Source organism: Gavialis gangeticus, unplaced genomic scaffold (genome assembly GCF_001723915.1).
Source record: "Gavialis gangeticus isolate Ggan-Ray unplaced genomic scaffold, GavGan_comp1, whole genome shotgun sequence".
Lineage (NCBI taxonomy): Eukaryota > Metazoa > Chordata > Crocodylia > Gavialidae > Gavialis > Gavialis gangeticus.
In genome coordinates, this window is record NW_017728994.1 from 51,222,450 (window position 1) to 51,247,706 (window position 25,257).

General features: G+C 46.2%; 1 protein-coding gene across 1 annotated transcript in view; it reads right to left on the bottom strand.

Annotated features, from left to right (window-relative positions):
• The window catches only part of LOC109287600 (VPS10 domain-containing receptor SorCS1), a 513,813-nt gene that overhangs the window by 120,566 nt on the left and 367,990 nt on the right, over positions 1-25,257 (bottom strand). Inside the window, exons 7-10 of the mRNA XM_019502777.1 lie at positions 18,258-18,376; positions 15,139-15,228; positions 6,730-6,909; positions 1,180-1,326 (exon numbers count right to left, since the gene is read on the bottom strand). Of these exons, the coding sequence (XP_019358322.1) occupies positions 1,180-1,326; positions 6,730-6,909; positions 15,139-15,228; positions 18,258-18,376 (536 nt within the window). The remainder of the gene's footprint in view (positions 1-1,179; positions 1,327-6,729; positions 6,910-15,138; positions 15,229-18,257; positions 18,377-25,257) is intronic.

Consider the following 25,257-nt stretch of genomic DNA (forward strand, 5'->3'; position numbering starts at 1 on the left):
TACCATCAGATGCATTTGGCTGAGCCACCTTTATAACAAACAATTTTTCTTGTATATTGTATTCCCTCACCCTCCTGTTCTGTGTGGACTTCCTACCCCCTGAAGTCTAGTGCCCAAGGGGCAGTTTGGGCATCAAGCCAACTCCCCTTCCCACCCCTGGGAATCAACCCCATGCAAACAGCCCATAGAGAACACGCCAGCTAGGCAAGTTGCAGGGCAGAGATGGGGCCAGAAGTGGTGGCTAAGGGGCTTTGGGAAGGAACATGGGAGGAGGCCAGATTGGATCCCCATGAGCTGGGGCTTCCTTCCTGGGGCAGGGGCAATAACTCCCCAAGAAACACCTTCCCTCACCACTCCCAGCCACCCCAGGAGGCATGACCAGCACCCCCCACATCCCAATCCCAAGTCCCACTTCATAAAAACATGAGGCTTTAAAAAAAATGTATTCCTCTTTCAACTTTGATTGAAAAAATAACCCCCTATCATTCGACTGAGATAATCCCCTATCATCTCATACCAGTCCTTTCCCTTCCCAGCCCTGCCCCGTTTTTCCCTTGCACTAATGGGACCAGTCTGTTATTTCCAGTCTGTGCAGCAAATGCTGCCTGAAGTAAAGCTGTCACCCTAGGTTGCCTTACATTATTGTTGAAAGAGGAGTTTATTTAAAAAAGAGGAGTTGACATTTCTTCAAAACTTTTTATCTTATCCTTCAATGGCTGACTTCCTTCACTTCACCACCTGGTCCCCACTCCCATTTCATTACCCATCCCCATCCCATTCACTCCCTGCCTCCCAGCTTCATGCTCCCCCTGCATCTCTCACTCACCCCATACTTCGAGCAGGGACAGAAGCCTTATATACGTATGTATATATATATGTGTATGCCTGTATGTATATATGTATGTACGTATATAATTGAGCCACCTGTGGACTCACTATTAAGATCCTTGGAGACACCCTTACTCGTTTGCGAGTGATCGCTCATCATACAATAGCTGGCTGTTGGCATAAAACACTGGCTGCCCAAACACGGCTGTGTTGTACCCCAGCATCCTACGTGCCACAGCGTCTTCATGCATCCATGCCCTATTTATTTTTAAGAGCTGATGTCATCATCACATTATTACTTAGAGGAATTTTTTCCCCCCCATTTCCCCCTGCTCTAAAACATCAACTTACCAGGAGGCAGTGAATAGGGTTTCCTCTCAGATCAGTGTCAGGAGCCTGTAGCAAATGCCAATCTCTCCCTTTGTTGTAGGTGATGAAAGTTTTCACTTGGCTGTCAATCTTCTTGTTAGCCAAGAACATTCCCTTTATCCCTGCTACCTAGGAAAAATTGACATGGCTGAAAAATATGTCAAGTTGACTCAGATTCTCTATGCGCGCATGTAATTACCTATCCAACCCAACAGGGACTTGGTTGAGACATCAGCATAAAGAACTCTAGGGCAAGAAATTACCAATGGGTATCAAAAGAAATTTATGGAGCGATAATGAAATAACATAGAGGAACAATATGGATGGGAAAGTTATAGATAGGAGAGAAAGCTTTAGCGGGAGCATAAGGACATGCAATGATATAAGCAACGGTAGTAGGTGGCAACCTCATTGTTTTGTAACCAGACAGCCCCTTCAGAGATGAATGAGACGGCATCCGTTTGCCAGAAACTCTGGCAGGTGTTGTTTTGCATAGAAAAGAGTAACGTGGACTGTTTTGTGTTTCTTGAGCAACTTTCATCCAAGGTTCTCAAAGTGCTTCATAATCAGCGCTGTAGAAACCTTTGTAACTCCCCACATATAGGTGATTTGATACACATTTTGAGCAGGGAGAAAATAAGGCACAAAGGGGTAACGTCACTTCCTTGGGATCCTATGGAAAGTCGGTAGCAAAACCAGAATTACGAACCAAAGCCTTTTATTCTCATGCCTGTATATTGCCCACAGGGCCATACTCCCACCTGCCTATAACCAAACACATCTGGTGGTTGGGAAACGGGGCCGCGTGCATTATTAAGGGGATGAACACTCAAAGCAATGTCGGGATCAAGCTGGAAACACCTTTGTTTTGCAAAACACGCACGGCGAGATATTCCTTGATGAAGTGGAAAAAAAAAAAAGAGGGGCCTCATGTAAGTCTAGATTCTGATCCTTTTGCTCATAATGGGTAGTACTTCAGTGGAAGTATTCAAGAAGGGCCAGATATGGAAATCTTTACTCATTCTTGATACGAATATTAAGGCACTGGTGCTATAGGCAAGGTGAGCACACTTTGGTTCTTAAAATGATGCCAAACAAACCAGAAAATTAGTATTTGCTAAAACAAACCCCTAACGATATGTGTTTTTTAAATGGGATCTTTAAAACTGACTTGCTTGTTTTCCAAAAAAATCATCTGGGGTTTCCCTGAAGAGGCAGAAAGGCACCGAAATGGGCAGCAGATGCTGCATCTTCCAATGATATGGTGTAAACAGCTGCGACTGAAAATGTACCATGAGCTCAGGTAACCCGGGCTCAAGCCAATAGCTCCATTTGTCCATTTTTTCCATTGAGGTCTGAAAATGGGTGCATTACAGTCCCCGAGAAATGCTGGCCATTAATGATGAAACAGTATTTTTATATATCCGGTGATAAATTTGTTCTGAAATCCTGTGAATTTTTTCTTTTCGGTTCCAGCCATGGGTTTGGACTCGGGCTGTGTCAAGAGGATCAGGGGTGTGTGCTTGCAGCAGCACAAAGAGTAGTGACGCAAATTTGTGCTGCTACTTTGTGCTGCAGCGCACGCCCCTGCACGTGCCCTTTGTTACAAGCGGTGCCCAGCTCCTTCTAGCTCCAGGCCGGGCTCCGTGTGCTGCGGTCAGAGAGGGGAGCTGGTTGGGGCACAGAGTTGCTGAGAAGCCCCCATGCTGAGTGGCTGGCTGGGGTGCCTTGAGACAAGGGAGCAGGCAGCCCTTGGCTGGTGCTCCTTGTCTCCTCATGTTGCCCGCTCCCCTATCTGTATTTGTTCCAGTGCACACTATTTTCTCATGTTTTGCGCCGCTTTTTTTCCTGTTTTTTTGTTGTATTTTGGTACTGGCAAACCCCAATAGCAAACATTGCCCCCACACTGCAAATAGAGCAGTGTCATGCATGGTTTAATGTGCAACACATGCCATTTGTGGGGCTGCAAAGAGGGTTGAGGCCCCACAAACTGCACATGCGTGCTCATCTGGACGTGACCTGAGAGTCTTTTCCAGAGTGAGCAAAATGTAAGTAATATTGTCAGCTTTGGACAGCTTTATACTGGAAAAGACCCCCACACAGAACACATACACCCCCGCAAGGAGACATTTACACATGTACAGATTCACAAGGCGTGCACATAAGCAGCACACTGCATATATCCCCACTATATGCACCACCCGAGCGGAGATCAATATGTGAACATGCACTTCATGCCCACATACATTGGAGATGTATACACGGTGTAGATAGGCACTCCAGATATATTGCACAAAACTTGTGCGCAATCCACACTGATTCTACAACTCATTTATACACAACCCTCAGATCCTGAGTGCAACTACAGATATGCCAAGAAGAAGCATGCTCTGCACATACCCTCTATCTCCACACAAACCACAACCACAAACATATGGAGAGGGCATGCAAAGTCTGTGTAAATCATAGACACATTATATTATGTGCATGCAGGCGCACACACATTTCACAAGCATGTCACATGCAGTGCACAGTTGCAGACACATACTGAATCACAGAATCATAAAAAATTCAGGTAGGAAGGGACCTCAGGAGGTCACATCTAGTCCAACCCCCTGCTCAGAGCAGGACCAACCCCAACTAGATCATCCCAGCCAAGGCTTTGTCAACCCACGTCTTAAAAACCTCCAAGGATGGAGAGTTCACCACCTCTCTGGGTAACCTGTTCCAGTGTTTTACTACCCTCCTGGTGAGAAAGTTTTTCCTAATACCTAACCTCAACTTCCCTTGCTGCAGCTTGAGCCCATTGCTCCTTGTCCTGTCATCTGCCCCCACTGAGAACAATCCAGCTCCATCCTCTTTCAACCCCCCACCCCCCAGTTCAAGGCTGCTATTAAATCCCCCCTCAATCTTCTCTTCTCCAGACTAGATAAGCCCAGCTCCCTCAGCTTCTCCTTATAAGTCACGTGTCCCAGCTTTCGAACCATTATCGTTGCCCTCCTCTGGGCTCTCTCCAATCAGTCCACATCCTTTCACATAGCAAAACTAGACATGCTATGTGAACATGTGTACATCCTAAGTGAACATACAACTCGCATGCACAGGGCAAATACAACACCCACTCCAAGACCATCTACAAGCCCCGCATAGAGGGCAGACTCCATATAGTACTAAATTCCCTATATTAGACAAACCTCATTCCCATCAGAGCCACAAACAAGACAAAAAGACCCCATCTCCTACCAGAGGCACAGAAGACATACTGTATACACACCAGCAATACCTTCCCTCCCCGCAACCCCGACCCCAACCCCAATACAGGACACTGGGAGTTTTACCGCTCCCCTATACCACACCTACCCACCCAAAGCAGGCCACTGTTACTGGTCAGTTAAAAAATATTTCTTCTTAACCTACTCAGCAGATCAGTAATGATCAGTGTGAGCAGGTACTTTCCATGGGCTGGATTCAACCCCCTCCAACCAGCCTGAATATGGGGCAGGGCAGCACTCTCGGAGTAGCGTAGGAGCCAGATTCAAACTCGGAAAGGTACCGACTGGCCCCTGCCTCGCCCTGGCTGTAGGAGGCATTAATCCATGGTGGCCTGCTTGGTGGTGCCAATAACTCCCCATGCTGCAGTCGTTCCCGGGTGTTCATCACTCACGGACTGGGATTGGGGAGGAGGCAGGTGTCATGCCAGCCCCGTCCTGTTATGCGTTTACTCCCTCTAGCCCCTCTGCGCACCCTCTGCGGGCTCCAGGGACAATTGTGGGTGAAACACAGGAACATTGCATCTGTGCCCTTCTATGGTACTGTGTGGGCACTGCAGGCCCCCAGCCAACTCCTATACGGATAAGACCTGAACTATGCACGCTGAAATCAATGAGCTTCCAGGGTAGTTGATTTGGTGCCATGAGGGAGTCTAATATCAGAAGCTTGAATACGTCATAAGATCCAATCTGGTTCCTCTGATGGAGTAGACTAATCTAGGCTGTGGGTCTGGCCTAGGCACACACCCCTCGCTGAGACCGGACCAGCTTCCACGGCCCGCATGACAACCCAAACACCATCTCCTCCTCCCCAGGACCCACGCTGCAAGTACATCATCTTTCCTAAGCGCCGCTGTCTCCACACGAGCACTGGCTTTGCATTATTTCTACCTCTATTTAATTCATCTCTGCATTTTCTTCCTCTCTCTTCTTCGTCTCCATTTCCCCCTAAGCACTCATCCTCTGCAGCAGTCCTACTGGGAGATCCATGCTGGATGGCTTTCAACTCCCTTCCAGCCAGAACTTCAAATTGAAAAGAAGGCTGGTGCCAGGGCCCGTGTCAGCTGATATCCTTTCTCTCTCGGTAATCAGCAGATACGACGCCACCTGTCTGATCACATCCATTTCCCTCCAAGTTTGCGATGAACTGTCAGCCTAATAAAACAAAGGCTTTCCTTTCCCCGTGAGATGTAAGACACCTTTACATAATGCAGCGAAACCACTCCTTGAACTGACAGTAATAAGAGGCAACAGCTTTTCCACGGGCTGCCAAAGCTGCAGATAGATGAATAGTAAAAAAACCTCAGGATGATCAGGAAGTCATGTCTGTTCTCCCGCAGTTCACCTGCATTTGTACAACACCCACTTGGGCTTTCTACATGGGCATCCCAAGGTGGCTTGTTCAGAGACAACCCAGCCTGCAAAGCTGACATACACGAGTGAAAGAGGAAGAACAGAGACAAGGTCATTGTTTTTACAAACACCTGTTAGCATTCGGTGTCATTCAGCCCACTTACGCCATGTAAAAGGACCACGGCAGTGTTATGGGGCCCTAAAAAGCCCAGTTCCAGCTGAAGACTTTCCCATTAGAAGTTGATTACATTTTTGCACCATCTGGAACAGAAAGGGAAAGATCTGGGGGCTGGAGGGGTATCTCAGGGGTGAGGCCATGGTACAGCAAAGCTATGGTGATTTGACACAGCTCAGTGGCTCAAACAGATGGCACCTCTTGGGCAGGCTCTCTGGGTGCAGCTAGTGCAATCCCCAGAGCAGCTAAGGATCATGAAGGTGCAAGGGGTATCTTTAAACCAGAGATGCATCAGGGCAGCTTTGTGCCTGGCAGAACCTGGAGCAGCAGCACTGGCTCCTGGGTGCCAGTCTGCCCAGTTGGCAGCAGCAGCTATTATTTTCCCACACCCCCGTGAAGTCACGGCTGCTGAAATTCCTCCCTTCTGTGAGCATGGCATGGACTCACTTTCCAGATCACATGCAGAAGTTCAGCAGTGAATCTTCTTGCCCTTTCAATCTGCACCTAACTTGCACAAATGTACAAAATCTGGATTTAATTTTTTTTTTTTTAACCAGATTCATTGAGCTCCTTGGATAAAAGGGGCTGCTCAAGCACAAAAATGGCCTGACGATGCCCAATGACTCAGCTTTTCACACTTGTTCTGCGAGACCAAACTTGTTCCTCACAAAGGCAATTTTCCTGGCATCCCGTGAACACCCAGGATGCAGTGAGTCATTTGCACTTGTGACATACCTCATAGAGGTCAATCATCACATTACCCTCCAGCCCTCGGCTACTCTTGACATTCTCCAAGGCCAGTGTAAAGTAGACCCCACGGGTATCAGATATATAAAGGTTGTAGGTATCGTTCTGGTTCCACTCTTGAACGGCCGCAAACACCTGATTCTCATCTGTGCTGATAACGTGCATATCCTGGGGAAAAAACACAGAAGGATGTTACTGTAGGGCAACCCCACTGTATTTCCTCCGGGGCCAAAGCTTGAGTCCTGCAATATCAAGAGATGTAATAACAATGCCAAAGTCTAATCAGAAGTTGTAGACAACATTCGTGTACATCGCGCATCTTCTCTTCTGAATATTTCACACATTTTCCTTTCTGCTAGTTTGCAAAGCGGTAATTAACTGAGGAGGTGTTAATTGTACATTTATACTGGCAATACTTTTAAGAAGTGTTGCATGGTACCAGTGTGTGGGGGGGGGTTTCCTATTGAAAAATGTATAATGTTAGTGCTGCTTTCCCTCACCCCCCCACACTTGCTCTATCTCATACAACAACAGCAAAAAAGGCTTTAAAGGAAATCACTGTACGTTACAGATCTAATATAAGACAACATCTTATACCTTCACTGTACATTACAGATCTAATATAAGACAGCACCTTATACCTCTGCTTTTTGTGCCTTACATGGGAGCTAAGAGTTGCTGGAAAATGGATAGACGAAAGAATTATGGGGTGAAATTCGGCAGCTTGTGTTGCTATTATTGTTATTTATTGTTTGCAATTATAGTAGCACCTAAGAGCCCCCGGCATGGACCAGGATACCACTGAGCTGAATGCTGTGCAAACATATAACAAAGACAGCCTCTGCCACAAATAGATTACAATAGCTTTGGGGGGCTTTTATCTCAACGAGGAAAAGGGAGAAAGGGGAATCCAGATTTTCACAACACCAGGTGATCCCCAAAAGATCTGAATGCTCTTTTTTTATTTGGGTAGGTATCCTAAAGTTTGGTTGCTTGTTTGAAACTCAGCCAGGTGGTTATATATGCAAAGCTGGAACTTTATCAGAAAAGACGCTCTCTAGAAACTGGCACTGCCTCCTGCTTTGGGTAATTCTGTTAATGCTACAAAAATTTGCTTCCTGGTGGGTTTTCAAGCATCCAGCTGGTGCCCAGAAGGGTGAGCTGAAAACAAATGGTACAAAAAGAGTTCACACAAATACACGTGCACGCACACACACGTGTGGATCTGTCTACACATTCATTACTGTGCTTTTGCTAATGTGCATTCAATTTAGTACCTCCACTGTGAGGCACTAGAGAAAGGCACATTACCTTATTTTACTGCACATTAGTGAAAGCACATGTTTTTTCTGTGCCACTTTAATGTGCATTAAAACAGGCTAATGCACATTAAAGTGCATGTGTAGACATGCCCTGTGTGTATTGTATATAACACAGACATACACACACACTGATTCACACTGAATGTTGCAGTAATGATTAAGAACATTCACTTTTCATCTAACCCAGTTTTTCCACTAGATTTTTTTTGTCAGAGCAAATAGCTGTTTACTTGCACATGCTTGCTTCCATCACAGCGAAGTGCATCTGATAAGAGTCTGGTAATTCAGAGAAACAGGATGGTGCCAATTCTGAGTTGATGTGAAATGGGGCTTTTGTCCCTTGGCTTGCTGGAATTCAGATGTTCTTAGGCATGTCCGCCTCCACAGACCAACATTTTTCGAAAGCAACTGGTGGAAGGAAAACAGCAGGGTGCAAAGAGAACAACTGAGAGGGAAGAAATGAAGAAATTCAGAATACACTGGCCAGTGATAGAATAACAGCTGGTAGAGAGGAGTGGGGACACTTCCTTGTAGGCTCCACATACTATATGGCATGAAGGACACTAAGCAAGCAAGCGAGTCTGCATGTCCTGGACCACACACAGACACACCTATGGACCCAATATCATAGATATAATGGGCCAGCATCTAGGCACCTAAGTACCTAAGTATGATGCTCTTCCACTCTGCTCAAGTCCCTGTAAACCAGGGTGGGCAAAATGGTGAATCTGGCCAGCAGCTGAACTCCACTTCCCAGCAGTCCCTGCCCATGTCGCTGCAGCCAGTTTCCAAGGAGACTCCAGGAGCAGAAATGGTAATTGGGATCGCGAAGGTGCAAGAGGTATCTTAAAGCCAGAGATGTATCAGAGTAGCTTGGTGCCTTCCAGGGAGTGCACAGCTGAGCTCAGGGGGTGCATGTGCACCACATGCACCCCCTATGCATCGCCAATGGTCTCCATGATAACTGGCTGCAGTGACATGGGCAGGGGCTTCTGGAAATGGAGTCTGCCGCAGGCCGTATCTGGACTTTGCCCACCCCTGGTCTAAACCCATGCATGCACCTGCTTTGGTAACACATTGTCACGTGGCCATTAAGACTGGGTTACAAAACAAAAGCAAGGAGAAGGTGAATCCAGCCACCTTCTGGATTAACTGTGTTTCAGGGACGTGATTACGTGGAATAGCATCACTCTGGGTCTCCTAAAAGATGCAATGGAATCTAGCCCCTATTGTATCATTTGGCTTGGAAGTAAAGCCAACGGTATTTTGTATAAGAACTATTTCATGAAGGTTATGACATTCATGGGACTTGATCAGGGATCTGAGGAAGCATGCTTTACATTCAGCTTGTCTGCATCAACCCCAACCATGCAGCTGGTCCAATAAAAGATATGAGAGACAAGGAATGTTGTGGGTGATGTTATTCCTGGATCATCCCAGCTACAACAGCACTCCAACACTGTTAATTCATCAAAGTTACTATTTTTAATCAGTAATATATTCACCAAATGGGGTTTATTTTTACTAGTCATTGACCAAATCCAGGGGAAGTAAAACCAATTTCATGAGCACTAGTGAAAGGAATATGACAATTCATTCATTGACTACTCTTCTTTCTGATTTTTTACATGATCATGTTCTAAGATCCATGATGACTGATGCAAGTCTTAGTAAGAAAGGATATGCAAGTAGCAATCTAAACCTCACAGACTGTAGAGTGAATCTAAGTAGGATGTAACAACCACAACAGCTTTTCTCTGGACTCATTTAGCTTGACCTCTGACATGGACCTGCACTACATATGCAAGCAGTGCACGTGCATGAAATATGGCAATAAATTCCATGCATTAGTTGCGCATTGTGTCAGCCAGTAGAAAATGTTGGATTTCAGCTTATGACCATAAATATGAAACAGCATGTTAGACAGACAGACAGACAGATGAATCCTTGTGCTAGCAGTGCTACACACAGAGGTCACTGATGACTAACTGAGTCTGAAGCCAACTAGAATGGGGAGTGGATCCCCTTTACCACTGCCTACATCTAGGCCACTGAAGTGCCGTGGTAGAGCAGTAAACTCCACTCGCTGCACCTCCAGTGCCATGAATTTATTCCCCACTTGCGCTGAAGGCTGCTCCCAAATGAACCAGCTGTAAAATGGGTACCTGGCCATTTAGGCTGGAGAGCCAAAAATGACAGGATTCAATGCTAGACCCATTGCTTCTTTATTGTGCCATTGGCTACAGAAACTGCTAGCCCAGTGGGGCATTAGGCTTGGGAAGATCTGTGAAACGTAAGTCCCTAGGCTGTTGTTGCTTAGACTTGCCATCCAGTGGTGGTGTGAAAGGTTTTCGGGGGGGTCCCAGTCCGATCTTCATGGATACGTGCCTTCTTCAGAATTATCACAAGTTCCAGGGAAGGAATTTAAGACTCAAATGGGGAGAAAGACTGAATCCCTTTCCAGACCCTACAGAGGGTTGTGTCAGACCTTGTTGGGGACACAGATGGAGAAGTGAGAAGAAAGTTCACTTTGGCCTATGAACTGCAGTCTACAAGGCTGTAAATTACCCAGGCTTAATACACTCCAAGTGTGTCCTATCCACTCCTGAAGGCTTTATTTTGGAGAAGTCCTGTGGTTAAATATCTCTTTAAGCTGCAGCGCTGCCGTTGGGATTTCTAGTTAATCCAATCCCTTCTCCGCTGTTGCACCAAGTCTGCGGGTACCAGCCTTGGCTCCCTCTCCTTTTTACTTGTATCTTCCCACCTTTGGCTTACAAAAGTAAACTTGGAGTAAACCCCATTGTCTAACCTAGCTGGAGAAAAGCCTGCAGGCTAACCACACATAACCTTGCAAAGCAAAGGAGCACAATGCCTCATGAGGATGCCTGATCAGAGCTCATAGCTTTCTGAGAACCCAATTATCCTGGGCTGCTTTTCCTTGTGTAGGTAGTTTACATTCACTTGATGCCATTTTCTGTTCTCTGCCCAATATATCACTGGGCTGATGTATCAACAGAAGCAGACCTGCTGCAAGGAACACCAGCACCAAATTATACGCCCCGATTCATCCTGACAACAGAATAATTGCTGCATATTTCAACTGGATAAATACTACAGTGAAACCCCTCACTGCTCCATGAAGGGGACTGGATAGGGAAGCACCATCAATAAAGATGAGCCTCCCTAAAAAGAAACAAGTACCTCTCACACTGAGGAACGAAGAGAAGAGAAACTTTTCTTCTAAATGGCAGTATCTATGACAGTAGTTCTCAACATTTTTCAGACTCTAGGCATCCCTTGTGAGAATCAAGGCACCTCTCAGAAAAAGCCACTTCTTAAGTTTCACTCTTTTTTTTTATACAATGGAAAAAATAATAGAGCAAGTCCCCTGTTTCAAAGTACTCAGAAAGAAACAGCACAGGTCAGGATGTGTTTGACACTATGGATTCCTATTTGAAATCTCTGGGTTTATCTTGTGAATCATGTGTAGGTGTTTGTACACCTAACGGTGCTAGTACTGATCTGTAATTACCCCCTTTAGGGGATGTCTATGGATCTGACTATAAGGGCCATGGGAAGTTTCCCGCTCTGCAGCTCTGCACTGTGGATTATACATTAACATGCAGTTCTACCACCTGCCCTTCGTGTCTTTCCGAAGACAAGAGAAAAAGCAATATTATGCACACGAATTTGATTGGGTGTCTCTGAAGGGCTAAAGGGCAATGCTCTCTGAATTGCTAACACGCAGCAAATGCCCTTTTCTCACTTGGTCAGGGAACTTTTTCCTCCCGGCAAGTTTAATAGCAGAAATGTAATGCCTGATTTATCCTGTCAATTGTGGGGACTGTCGGCTGTTTTTAAGTTTCTCTACTTTAGGATTTTGGTGGCTACTGCTTCCTTTATAGGGATGTGGTTTCTGGGGTTGTAAGAAGGCACTAGTTTAAAATGGATGACATGCACAGAGCCTTTCCACTGCTGTTAATCTTGGGTTGGTAATAATGAGTTGGCTTTAGGAAAGCCTGTTGTGTCTGCCTCTTGGTTTACAGATGGGCAGGCCAATTCAGGTGCGGTTGGAAGCTGAAGGTTTATCTAAAAACAGGGTGTATTCAAGTGTTTCCACCGAAATATTGTCAAGTATACACATGCCCTTCAATGACTTAGTGTTATGAACCCTGCTGCAGTGATCATGAACATCTTCCGCATGTCATGGCAATATGGTTCCCATTGCTGGTTCCCATCATGGGAACAAACTATGTGCCTCAACAAAGATCTAGAGACACCGTCTCCAGAGCTAAGACGACCTTTAGACTCATCGGCCGTGGGCTCTGAACTGCATTAGGTAACGTTCAGATTGCTAGGCAGTGTCAATCCATGCAGGCAATGGCACAAGAAGGGGAGGGACAGCTGGGATTAAACTGCAGCAGCCCAGATTTAAATTACATTTGGGGAAGAGAGAGGTGGAACTTGCCTGACTGTACATGCAGCAAAGCAATACAAGAGGCTTCCTCAGTCAATTGTAGAACGTCCTTCATTGGATATTTCCAAATGAAGCTTGGGTAGGCATCTGTATTGGGACATTTAGGAATCCCTGCATCTGTGCTTGTGGTTAGACTGGATGACACCCCTTCCAGACCTATTCTGTGAGCTGACATATGACCCACCAACCAACTCATGGCACAAAAGCCATCAGTCATTGGGTAGCAATACCATTCAGCGGTGCAAAACCAGAGGAAGGGCCATGCAGAGACGAAAAGCTCGGTGTCCTGTTCCGCAGTCTCAGTGAAATGCACTTGGAGCCACTAGCCTCATTTATCCTACTTGAGTCCCATCCCTTAGCTGGAGGGGATGAAAAATAATCTAGGCATGAAGAAAACTGTTTGCTTCAATTCCTTCCAATAGTGCAGCCCTTTGTACATTTTTAATAAAGGCAACTCTCCTGCTTTGATAGCAGCATCCCAAACAGATGCGTTTTTACTGTAGCCGCTTCCACACCAAATGCAGCTTTTCCTCCTTTGAAGATGTTATGAGATTGCACATATCACACTCTTTCCTGGATCAAATAGCATGCATTTGTTATTCCACTGTCTATTTTCTGGAGAACAGACTAAAATTAATCAGAGTTTAACGTACCCCGGGTCCCCAGAGACCTCAGAGGAGATGGATGGATGGATAATAAAAGGATAGGGTGGGAACATGCTTCACTCAAAACAGTCTCAACCCAGAGGGGTTACAAATAGTCTCATCCTTTGGGTCTCCATTCCTTCCCAGAGGTGATTTCAGCACCCTATTGAACAGGTCTCATAATAACTTTACACAGGTCTCATAAGAATTGGCCCACAAAAGATTTAATTTACTGTTGAAAGTCTATTTGAAGCAAGCAGCTGTTTTAAGTCTGTCTTGAACTGACAGGGTGCATCCTTCTTGCTTGTGAATGGCAGTGTTTTCTTTTTGTACAAGGAGCCCTTTGTTCAAAAGTGACCGGTGATTTTAGGTGCTGCACGGATTTGAGCCGTGCATCAAGTGACAGAGTTTTGCCAAAGGGTGATACAACGCTTCCACCCCGCTACCCTATAAGTCGTGGCTGTATAAACTAATGCTGATAACTAACTGTGGTCCCCCTACACCAGGGGGAATGGGATTGTGGCACTAACCCCAGAAGACACAGACAGAAATGACAAGCCACATCTGGCCCCTGAAATCACTCTACAGCAGTGATCAAACACAACTACATGGCTGCAGAGCACTTTAAAAGGGGCCTGATCCTGTGAAAATCTGAACCCTTATTGCATGAGAGTTCAGCTGAAGGCACTCCAAAGTGGAGCGCCTTCATTAACTTCTGTCTGTGCTTGCGGGGATCAGCTGAAACCGGCACTGTTTTCACAATGGGAGAGGGGGAGGGAGTGGAGGGTGCAGTGGGTGGATTTGAGCCCCCTTGAGGTGGGGGGGCTCCAATCTGCCCCACCCCCATCACAACTCGGGAACCCCCAGAATGGACCTTCCTCCCCTACATTTTGCCCCTCCCATCCTAAGTCAGCATGGGAGCTGGGGGGAGGGAGAGTAGAGCTAGGGGAAAAGGCTGCAGAGACACAGCCTCTCTCCCTGGATCGGCTCCAAATTGGAGCTCAATCTGATAATATCTGTTGGGCTGAGAGGATCGGTCTAACTCATGCTGCTTTCTGTAAAGCGTCATGAGTGAGACCCGGAAGCTGCATTTCTGTCTTCCTGAAGTGACATAATTCCTTTTGAAAACCCTCCCTACCCGTCTCAGAGATGAAGCAAATGGCATCCCTGAGTAGGGCTGCATGGGAAAAAGCCACACGCACTCAGTCACTATGAAAGAGCTGCACCCAGATTTTCACTCCCCCTTTGCATCTTTACCACAATACTGGGCCTGATAGTCCCCTAGGCACCAGACCTTCTTCTTAACTTTTGAGGTCGTATTATGGATACCTACCTAGTGGTCTTGAATCCTAATCGGAAAGAGGACATTCCACCAAGAACGAAAATAGCCCGGCTATTTTCTCTTTTGTTTAAGGAGCTGCTTGAAGCCTGGCGGCAAAACATTCATTTCTTCTTTTTTCCCCCCTGACTGACACATTTTAGATAGGCCTCTTATAAGCTCAGCTCCATGAGGCAATGATATTCTTTCAAGCTCCAATGCTAATTCTCCATTGTTCTTAATTAGGGAAGATATGGAGCAGACACACACAGCATTGCTTTGCTTGGCTCCCATTAAAATCCACTAATGAGGCAAAACACAAAAAGTGACCCACGCAAAGGGGAGGGGGGTAGGGTTTTAAGACAAAAAGCACCCAAAATCCTGTTAACTGATTAAAATGAAATGGTAATTTACATGGACCTGAGCATCAATTTACATTTCATGCTGATGTCCTTGACGAGCTGAAAAGCTGACATCACCGTAGGTTCTTTTCTTCTTGCAATGTTCTTTAAAAAAAAGCCATATTTTCGTTAATTAAAGCTCATTCTGTCATTACTGCTAGGCAGCGGTACCCTCTGAATGGATTGTGATATGCATGTGTGTGTGTATGTGAATAAATCAGCAATAATGATATACCTTGGGCAAAGAATATTTTGGCAGCTTCATCTGTGCAAACGCGTTTCGCCTATAGGACACATAATAATGTGGCCGTCCTCCTGATGTTAACTGCAATAGAAAAGAGAATTTTATGATCAGGATTGTTTTCCTTTAAAGCAGAGAGGAAAGTGTCAGGCAAGATGGAAAGGCAAATGCAACCATGTTGGTGGTAGTTTAAAACTGCAGCACAGTAATAGGTGGGGAAAAAAACCCACCCATCCATCAAGCTGTCAGCGGCTGAGATTGTCAGAGTAAGTGTTGGGCCTAATGTTTGTAAGTAAAGAAAAAGGGCAAAATTCTGGTGATGGCCGGAGGAAGGCAAAACTCTACTGATTTCCATGAGGCCAAAATTTCATCCCCCAATCTTACAGACATATTGCTGACTACCACGGTACATTGGGGCCCTCGTTCTTTTGCAGATCAGTGGATTGGCATTCCTGGATTGCATCTTCAGCCCCGTTGCAGATTTGCTATGCGGCATTGCATAAGCCGTTATCCTTAAGGATTTTCAGACGATCCAAGCCAACGGGAACTGAAAACCTGGCCATTTATTTAGATGCCTAAATATATATGGAATTGCGTTGAAAAACCTGGAATTGAATGTGGCATGTTTCATTTTTTTTCTCACCTGTAAGAAGGGTCTGATAACATTATCTGGCTCACCGTAATGTTGTGAAGTTTAATCGATGTTTGTGAAGTTCTTTGAAATCCTTAGATGAAAGGTGTTAATATCAATGTCAAGAATGGCAACTCTAAGAGATCCCTTATGCAGAAGTTTGCCTTAATTGTTTTAAGTACAGTTTCAACCAAGATGTTTTGCCATCATGGGTGTTTTAAAATGCTCTATTGTTAGTTATTCAAAATGAATTGTACACAGAGGTTAAATTCATAATAGATTAAGAAAAATTAAATCATCTCATATAACTTCCATCCATAATTAACTGATTGCCAGCTCAAACAGAAGACAAAAAAAACCCCACAAGCAAATATATTTGAAATTCTTCATTTCTGTAAATGAAGATTAGTTCTAATGGGCAATTAATTCTGTTCCTCTTTCAGGCATCCGGAGAGTTCAGCCACTTAGATTTTAGAGGATACCATTTCAATGGCTAAGTAAGACACGCTACATCTAAGCCCTTTCTATTTTGTCGTTCCGATCTCAAAGTACATCACAGTCATTAACAAATTAAGCCTCGCAATGCTCCTGGAGGATAAGGGCAAACTTAGAGGGAATATTTCCCTTCTTAATTGAAATGCAGCTACCTCTGGGATGGAATGAAGCCTATATTTAACTGTCTATAAAACACGGCCCAATGGCCTAAGAAAGGAAATGAAACATAGTGAAACAGAAGAGTTAGCTAAGAAGTTAAAAAGTAATTACTCAGAAAGGAATCTTGAAAAAAGCTGTAGGATTAACATGGTTTTTGTGACCATATATATCACAGGTGTAATCAGAACATCAAAGAGAAGTCACCTCCAGCATCTCGGTGCTTATACAACGATACTGAAGCTACCGCATTAATAGAAGATCTTTAAGTATTGAGTCAGCCATATTGCTACTACCACTATTCAGTCTGAAATTAGTGAAACTCTAGACCAGTGGTTTTGAACCTTAAGGCAACCGTTGGAAAAGGCCAGTTCTTAGCTTTCATTTGTTTTGTGACTACTGAAAGAAAAAATGGAGCAATTCCTGTTGCGAAGGACTCAGAATGACCAAAACAAGTCAGAAAGTTTTTGACACTTTGGATTTGTACTGGAAGTCTCTTGTTCATTTGTTTTATTTTATTCCACATGATTTTAAAACATGCCCAACCAGAGTGCTGGAGGCTGAGAACAGGAATTTGCACACCTAACAGTGTTAATATTGCATGGCATCCCACAGCATCCTTATAGGATGTCACAGTGCTCTAGGGTGCTGTGGCGCACTGGTCTAGGCTATTGTTTGTGGCTCTGCTTTCACAAAAGCTAACACAATTGTAAATGCTAGTCTAGATACCTCACCAATGTGCATTTATACTTGGGCCAAACCACACGTGCTTATATCCTGCAACAAAAGTCAGTGTATGAAATTAAATAGTATTTATGGCCACATCCAGGCGAGCATGGCCCGACATTTATGGCCACGTCCAGGCATGTCTGTGGTGCCACATATCATGCATTCAGCTGTTCTTCGTGATGCAAGGAGCAGCATAGGGGGTTTTTTTTGGCCCCAGCCTCCCCTACCCCACTTGAGGTAACCTGCCATGTGCCAGAGGGCGTGTGGCACAGGTGCTCCCCAGGGACAACTAGCTGCAGTACAAGGTGCATTGCCACTAGTTGTCCCTGGGGAACCAAACATCCACTCTTGCCTGGATGAGGCCTATGACTGCATTAGTCAGCCTGAGTTAATTAGCACAGTTAACCTGAGCAGGACACAGGCAGACCCTGAAAAAGACAACGCCTCCACTTAAGCAAGCCAGAAATATTAAATCTTGGAAATGTAGATTGTTCCTAGCTCCTCTGCACTTCTTCCTCTGCACTTCTCCCCCCAACTCTGTTACTGAACGGACAGTAGCAACAGGGTAAAGCAAACCACAGCAGTTTGGATGCATTCCCAGGCTCTCACCTAGAATAGAGCTTGGGCAAATGCAGCTCATCTCCATCTTTCTCACAATCTCCCTGGTGGAGGCATGACAATAATGGCTGATTAATCCCCCAGCCCTTCCTTCCATCTCCCTCTCTCCTCCTCTCTCAATAAAAGCCTTGATTGGTCTCCTGCACTTGTGATAGTGAGTGAGGGACACGCCAGCTTGCAGCCTGATGTCACAGGAGCACCTCCTGGAAAGCGTGATGAGGCTGCCTGATTGCCAATGCGGATGACTCCAGTGCATATCCTAGATGCTTCAGGCAGGACCTTCATGACCCCATGTTGATAGGATACTTGAGGCAGAGTTAGAATGAACCAATTAGCATTCTGATGGGCTGATGCTCTTCCCAGCACTACTTACAGGGACTCAAGATTGTCATGCTGATTGCATGTGTGTTGTAACTTCTATACTCATAAAAGGGGAGGGGGAGAGAATCATTTTGGCTCAATAAGAGATGTGGATGATCCGCACCTGAACAAACACATAGTCATCCTGGACAATCAGGGAGTTGGGGTCAATGTAGCCTGGGAACGGCTTGCTCCGGGTGGCTTCTGTGCAATTCTGCACCCGGCAGGTGATGTATTGAGCATCTGCAAGCACAAGGATAAAAGTCAGTACAAGGAAGGTGATCAGCACAGACTCTCTTTATCCCCACTGCATCCAATGCCATATTCCCACCTTCCTTCTCCTCAACCTGGTCTGACCTTTTATTTGATTTTTGTTTCAAATGATATTAAAACATGCCTGCCCAAAGCTCTGGAGGCCAGAGATCATCCTTTTGTATTGCAAACGTGCCCAAAAGCCCAGATCCCGGAATGAGACCCCAGTGCGCTAGGCTCTGTACAAACCACAGCACAGTCCTCGCCCCCACAAAAACTTATAATTAATAGTGCAAATGAATATAAATTAAGGAATGAAATATGTGGTTTAGGGGAAGATGGAGTCATATTTTCAGCCTTGGGTGAGAAGAACACAGTGTGGCTGTGTTTGTATGCCAGGCTAGCCCTATCATACCCTTTACTCTGCCCCTCTTGGGACCAGCAGTAGGCCAATCAGGTACCCAGAGTGAGGAGGACAGACCCAGAGTATAGTTTCTCGCATTGCAGGCCTCAAAATGCCATTCTAGTACTCCAGGACTGCTAGGGGAGTGTAGACCCCAGGTCGATCCTAGGCTGCTTTGGCCATTTTAGCCTGTGCAGACAAGAGAGATGGAAAGGCTGGAAGGCCCCCAAACCACTGCCCAGTACTTTGCCCTTTGGCTTCTACATCCCCAGCAATGGCAGGACTGCTCAGCTTTCACAGGCACCTTAAGATAAAACCAGAAGTATCGCGGCCATTCTGCTCTATGTCCAGCCAGCAGAAGTGGTTCAATTGCATGAGGCGATACTCTGCTTTACGATGGCCCTGGAGGTAGTGTTTCTGCCCAGCAGTGTGTAATACCGCTGCCTCTGCACCGGTAAATACTTAGCCTCACTTTTAACCTTACACACATGACTATACTCTCTGGGTTCAACCAATCTATTCATTGGCTTGAACTTAAATCTATCCTTGAGCCCATGCAGAAGCAGGGCCTGTCATAGTAACGGAGGGAGTATAAAGGCGGTCCTGTATTAAGACCCTAAATTTTTGGGGGCTTTGCAGCTCCTGAAGTGACTATAACAGCCTTGCTATTGAGTGGCAAAACACAGGGCCCCGTAACTCTTGTTTTGGGGTGATTATCACATGCCCTGACCTGCCTACCACCCCCACAAATTATGGCACTGTAGGAGGGTACTTTAACCAGAATGGAGAATCGGGCTCTCTGTTTCATAGTTAGCTCAATTAAGCAGCTGTGGCTCGTTTGAGGGCAAAGCTCATTTCCAGCAAGGGAAATTTTAGCATTTTAGCATTAATGTTGGCATGACAGAACCTCTAAATGGTATTTCATCTTGGCGCTATGTCTAATAGTCTTCCTCTTTGGAGTAGCACGGCCCCTTGCCTGGTATAATTATATCCCTCTGATCAGAGAAACAGAACATTTTTCATTGAAATTGAAATAGCTGGGATTTCATCGGTGACCATTTAATCTTTATCTAATTAAAATCCATCATTTAAAATGTCTTTTCCCTTTTTTTTCCCCCCAAGGAGGTTGACTTCTGTTTAAAAGGCAGACATGCAGAATAGCAAGTCTGTGGGTCTGGGTGAAGTTAAAGGAGGAATGAATTTGGCCCTGCCTTTGCAAGGCACTTCGAACGTGTAAAATGCAAGGTATTATCATCAGTAAAGTGTATAATGCTTTGTGGTTCTGAACCTTATTACAGACCATTAATTAAAATAATCCATTCATCTTGATCGGAGAACGGTTTAGCTCTCAGTAAGATGATTTTCTTTCAGTCAGCCACCAGGGGGCAATCGGAGACATGCATACACATTAATCATCTCATCCTAATGAATTTGAGAAACCTCAGGGTCATTTCCGCACAGTCCTGGTAAAGTGAAAAAAATTAAAAGGGAAGATGGAAGAGAATCTGCACACATTTGGCGCCTTCCTCCCTTACAATCGCTGATCATGGGACATAAATCTGAGGGCTACAGAGAAAGAAGAGACAGAAAAAAGGCAATATATACTGAGGGTGGGGGAAAATTCCTCCCCAAGCCCAAACTGAGCCATTAGCTTCGATATACCCATGCTACCACAGACTGTGTTCCCTTTCAGGAATAAGAACAATGCCCACGACAAGAGTGTTTTTGGGATCAGAACCTCGATTTCCAGGTCACTCGTTCTTTACTCCTCGGCTTTGCGCGCCAACTCTTTTGGAGGTAATGGGTTACAAGTCTCAGGAGTCCTTCTGCCCCTTGAGTGAACTTGTTCTCTCTATCCAAGGGTATAGAGCAGAAGTGTGAAACTCTTCTGGCTCAAAGCATCACTGGGACGGTGTGTGAGTCTGACTGGACCCAATCCCCTGTGCAGCACCCACATGGACAGGTCAAGCATGCACTGGACCCCGAGGCTGGCATGGAGTACATGCTGCCAGTGGTGCCTGAGCTGGACCTGGTGCTGCATATGGTGCAGTGGGTCCAGGATGCAAACTGAACCAACCTCCTGTGCTATCTACAGCATCAGGGCCAGCCTGTGCACCCTGTGCTGGCTCTGTAGCATGTACAGCCAGTCCAGCCCAACATACCATGTGCATCACATGCTGGTCACAGAGTTTTCTGGGTACACAGTGTGCAGGGCTGGCACATGTGTGGGCTGGACCCAGCACTGCAGATGGCACTGTCTGGGGTGCATGTGACATGTGGGTGCATGCAGCCCACACATCGTATGCAGCACTGGGTTGGTAGGTGGCACATGGAGTCAGTCCAGCATCCCAGGGGCTGGATCCTACGGCTTCAGGGGCTGCATCTCGCCTGTGGGCTGTATATTTGACACCTCTGGCATACAGACACTATCCGGGCAGTGTAACTCTTGAAGAAGTTGCATAGAGAAGTTATACTAGAGAGAGAAGAGAGACTGGGTTAGACAAATATCCATCTGGGATGGTCTATGTCAGCAGTGCCCACCAGTCCCACATGTGACGATGGGACTCCAGGGGTCCTGCACTGCCTCTCCCCACATGGGGGGACTGGGCTCCAAGGGCCTTGTGCTGCCTCTGCCTTGCCCCATGCACTAGGGTCAGGTCATGCACACGGGGCCAGATGACATGGTGCCAGGAGCCAGATCTGACTCACAGGCTAGGTGTTGAGCACCCCTGATCTATGGGTATTCAACCGGCCTTAGTGCAGGAGGGTGGCCTCAGTGATCGGTTGCAATCCCTCTGCCTTGCCATGTCTGTGCAGTGCGGCACAGCAGCGATCGTGCATGCTCTCTGATTCCAAACAATGCACACCCAGGGCTGGCTTGGCCGTAGGTGCAGCTGTCAGATCTGACAAGGGAAAACTAAATGCTTCCCACTGCCAAATGCTCCTAGCGGTCCATAACGGGCCAAACCTTGGAGTCACTACTTACGCTAAATGCCCGTGATAGTCAGACTAAATTCTGAGATGTGGTCTCGGGTTTTTTTACTGCAGCAAAATTCTTTTCTTCTTTGGAAACTGAAAATAAAGGAAACACTAAGCTTCATGCAAAAGGCCAACCCTCTTCTCTTTCCTGGGGCTTCACTGTGTGAACATTAACACGCTGATTTCTTTTGGCATTCAATTCCTGGGGACTTTTATATGATTCCATAGGAAGCGCCTTGCAATTTAGCATTAATTAATGTCAATTAATGTATTCAGTTGCTAAGCTCTGGAATTAATTTCATTACTTTTCCCACACAGATGTTTTCCCTGCCATAGGTAATTAGGACATTATGCTTCTCATTTCTAGCATCCTTACCTCCAACAACAGCTGCTGCTTTTAATATACAATAACAACAAGGCCAGGTTGTGCCTAGAGAGAAGAACATAGCCGCTGCCATCTTTCATCAGGCCAGTGCCCAGAAGAGTGTGAAAGACTCTATCTAGTTCAGGATCCTCTCCTTAGTATTAAAGAAGGTGCAAGAAACCTTGTGAAAGGTCAGGACAGAAGAGATGTCCCATGCATGAAACCCAAGAAGATAAACAGGTGAGGACAAGGGGAAGCATGAACTATTGCTGTTGTGCAGAATCTGCGTTTAAGAGCCAAGGAAGAAGTTTGCTGAGTTGGATCAATTATTTCTGGCTGGCTCAAGGGCTGTATGGATGAAGCTGAAGGGAGGTGCATTTATTCTCAGTGGAGTGCTGGTGGTTCAAGAACAGGGAAGGGGGACGTTACTGGAAGGATGTTATCAGAGCTCCAGCTTACCAACGTAGAGAGAGACTTAAACCCCATTCAGAAAATGACCCCCAAAAGCCAGTGGGACATCCTGCTGTAGGGTATTCCTTGGGTTTATACTTCAGATCTGGATACCTGACTCCTAATTAGGAAGGATTTTCATAGATTTCATAGATGTTAGGGCTGGAAGGGACCTCACGAGATCATCAAGCCCAGCCCCCTGCCCCAGGGGCAGGAAGTCAGCTGGGGTCAGATCAGCAAGATCAGCATCCGAGCGTTTCTTAAACGTATCCAGAGTAGGTGTTTGCACCACTTCTGGGTGGGGGGGAGTCTATCTCGGACGGTAAAGAAATTTTTCCTTATGTCCAGCCTAAAATGGACTTTTTTCTGACCTTTTTGACATTTTTTCTGACCATGAAGGCAGCTAAGGGCTGGAACAGAGCGCGAGAAAAGGTTGTCTAAGAGCTTGTCTGGGATGGTTTAGACAGGAATGCTTCTGCTTTGAGCAGGGGGCTGGACTAGACGGCCCTTCCAGCCCTACTTATCTATACCTCCAATGCCCATGGAAATTAGTACATCAGCATCCATGGATTTCATTGGAGGTTGGATAGCAGGGAGCCTGGGGGAAAGCACGCGACTGTCCGCAACATATGAATGTAGACTCGTGATGCATAGGAGGAGGCAGCCAGTCCATTTGGGGCAGGCAGGGGAGGTATATTCATTTCACACAAGGATCAAGCACCCTGTTGGAGGGGGGGACTTCCCCGGGACTCCCCAAGAAGCAGCCTCATTCAATCTCCCTCTCCTGAGAGGATCTCCTGCAGCCAGACCTCGCGTGGCTTCACGAGGGGCGTTTGCTTGGAGACCCCGGCTCTCCTCCGTCCCTGGCTTCCCATGTGATCCGTAGCATCCTCACCTCTGGGAACTCCTTATGGGGAAGGAAGGAGCATTTTCATCTGTTAAAGCAGAGTGCCGGCTGTCTCCAAGAGCACAACGGTCCTTATTGCGCCTTCCCAACCCCCCGTCCTCACTTGGACTTTACTCTCCCCTCCTTGCAACCATTTCTTTTCTCCTCATCTACCCTGGGACCTTCTCCCTCTCCTGCTATCCCCCTGCCTCATTGCCTTGAAGGAGAAAAGGGCATAAAAAATATCCTACTTAGGGAAGTATTTACAAGGATGCATTACGGTAAAGCCTGCCCACGCTGAGCCCCGTAGAGCTCTCTTCGCGAATCCAGTTGCCTCTGCCATGAAATCTCACTAACCTGATTTTATCCCCATGGCTCCACTGTTGAATTGTACATCGACACTATTATTTCTTCATTCAACAAACGAGAATACTACCTGCAGTTTCACCAGGCAGCATACCATTAGAAACACTAACAATAGGCATTTTGCAGGGCAAAAGCTGATGGTCAGAAAGAAATTTCCTCTCGTCTTCTCCATGGTAACCTGGGGTCTCTGGAAGCCATACAACAGCACAGATGGGGTTATTTGGGCTTGGCTCTATTGTGACAGCAGCAGGTCTCAGTGAGGATGGGACCGAGCACGTCCCACCCACGTCTTGCCCATCTGAGTGCTGATGTACGCCGAAGTGGGGAGTTCATCAGTGAGGCTGCTCCAGGTTCATCCCCAGCTGTTACTCTTAAGCTCTTGGCTTTTAATGGGTCCCAGGGCAGGTGCCAGGGCTGACTCCACAGCAGCCTGATGGGTCAACATCTGGCTCTATATCACATCAGCAGACTCGAGTGGACGGGGAAGCTTCAATCCCGTCCTCCATGAGACTGGACTTTTTTGCCGTATCCTGGTCTCTTCCAGAGCACTGACTCTTCTGCGCTTCCTACCAACGCACCACATGGAAGAACAGAGGAGTGAAACCCGGTCATTAAAAACTCCGGGCCAGATTTCTAGCTGCTGCAAAGCAGCATAACATAACGATCAACACCCACTAACGACCTAGCCCTCCGTGTGATGAGAGAGCAGCAAAATTACATTTAATTTTTTTTAAAAAATCAATATGCAAATCAATGCACCAGAGGAAAAAGCAAAATAGACAGAAATGCTCGTTAAATACCGACAGGCCAGAATTTTCTGCCACCGCATCACTGCTGTTTTGCTTTTTTCCCCCCTTCCCTTTCTTGCTCCGGTAGATGATCAACTGATATCCAGCCAAATAAATGTCTCTGTCACACACCCACCCATATCAAGGGCTGGTCTTCCAAACTTTAGCTATGTAAATGATCGCTGAGCTACTTAGGAGTGAACTTCCAGTGGAAGTGTTTTATTCTAGTAGGCCAATTTACTGCTTTGCCTGCAGGGACTGTATTAGTATTCAAATGAACTGCAGGCATTCGTCTCTCTCTTCTCTGCAACCAAGTGCTGAGGTTTTGAGACGAGAGTTTACCCTAACGGCATTAACTTTGCATCTGAGGGTGAAGCTCCCATGCTCCCCTTCGCTTCCACTTGGGAGTCCCAGGATGCACTGGGGTGCTTCATCAGATAAACCACATTGCCTGGACAGACTTACTCAAGGCCACGCAATGACCAGGTGGGAAAGCAGGGAGCAGAACGTGGTTTACCTGATTCCTATAGCTCCCCGGCTGTCATTCATAGCAGAAGTCCAAACCATATGTATTATAAAGCCCAGAGGACCTACTGCAGCACATTTGGGATGCAACATTGGGGGGGGGGGGGGGGG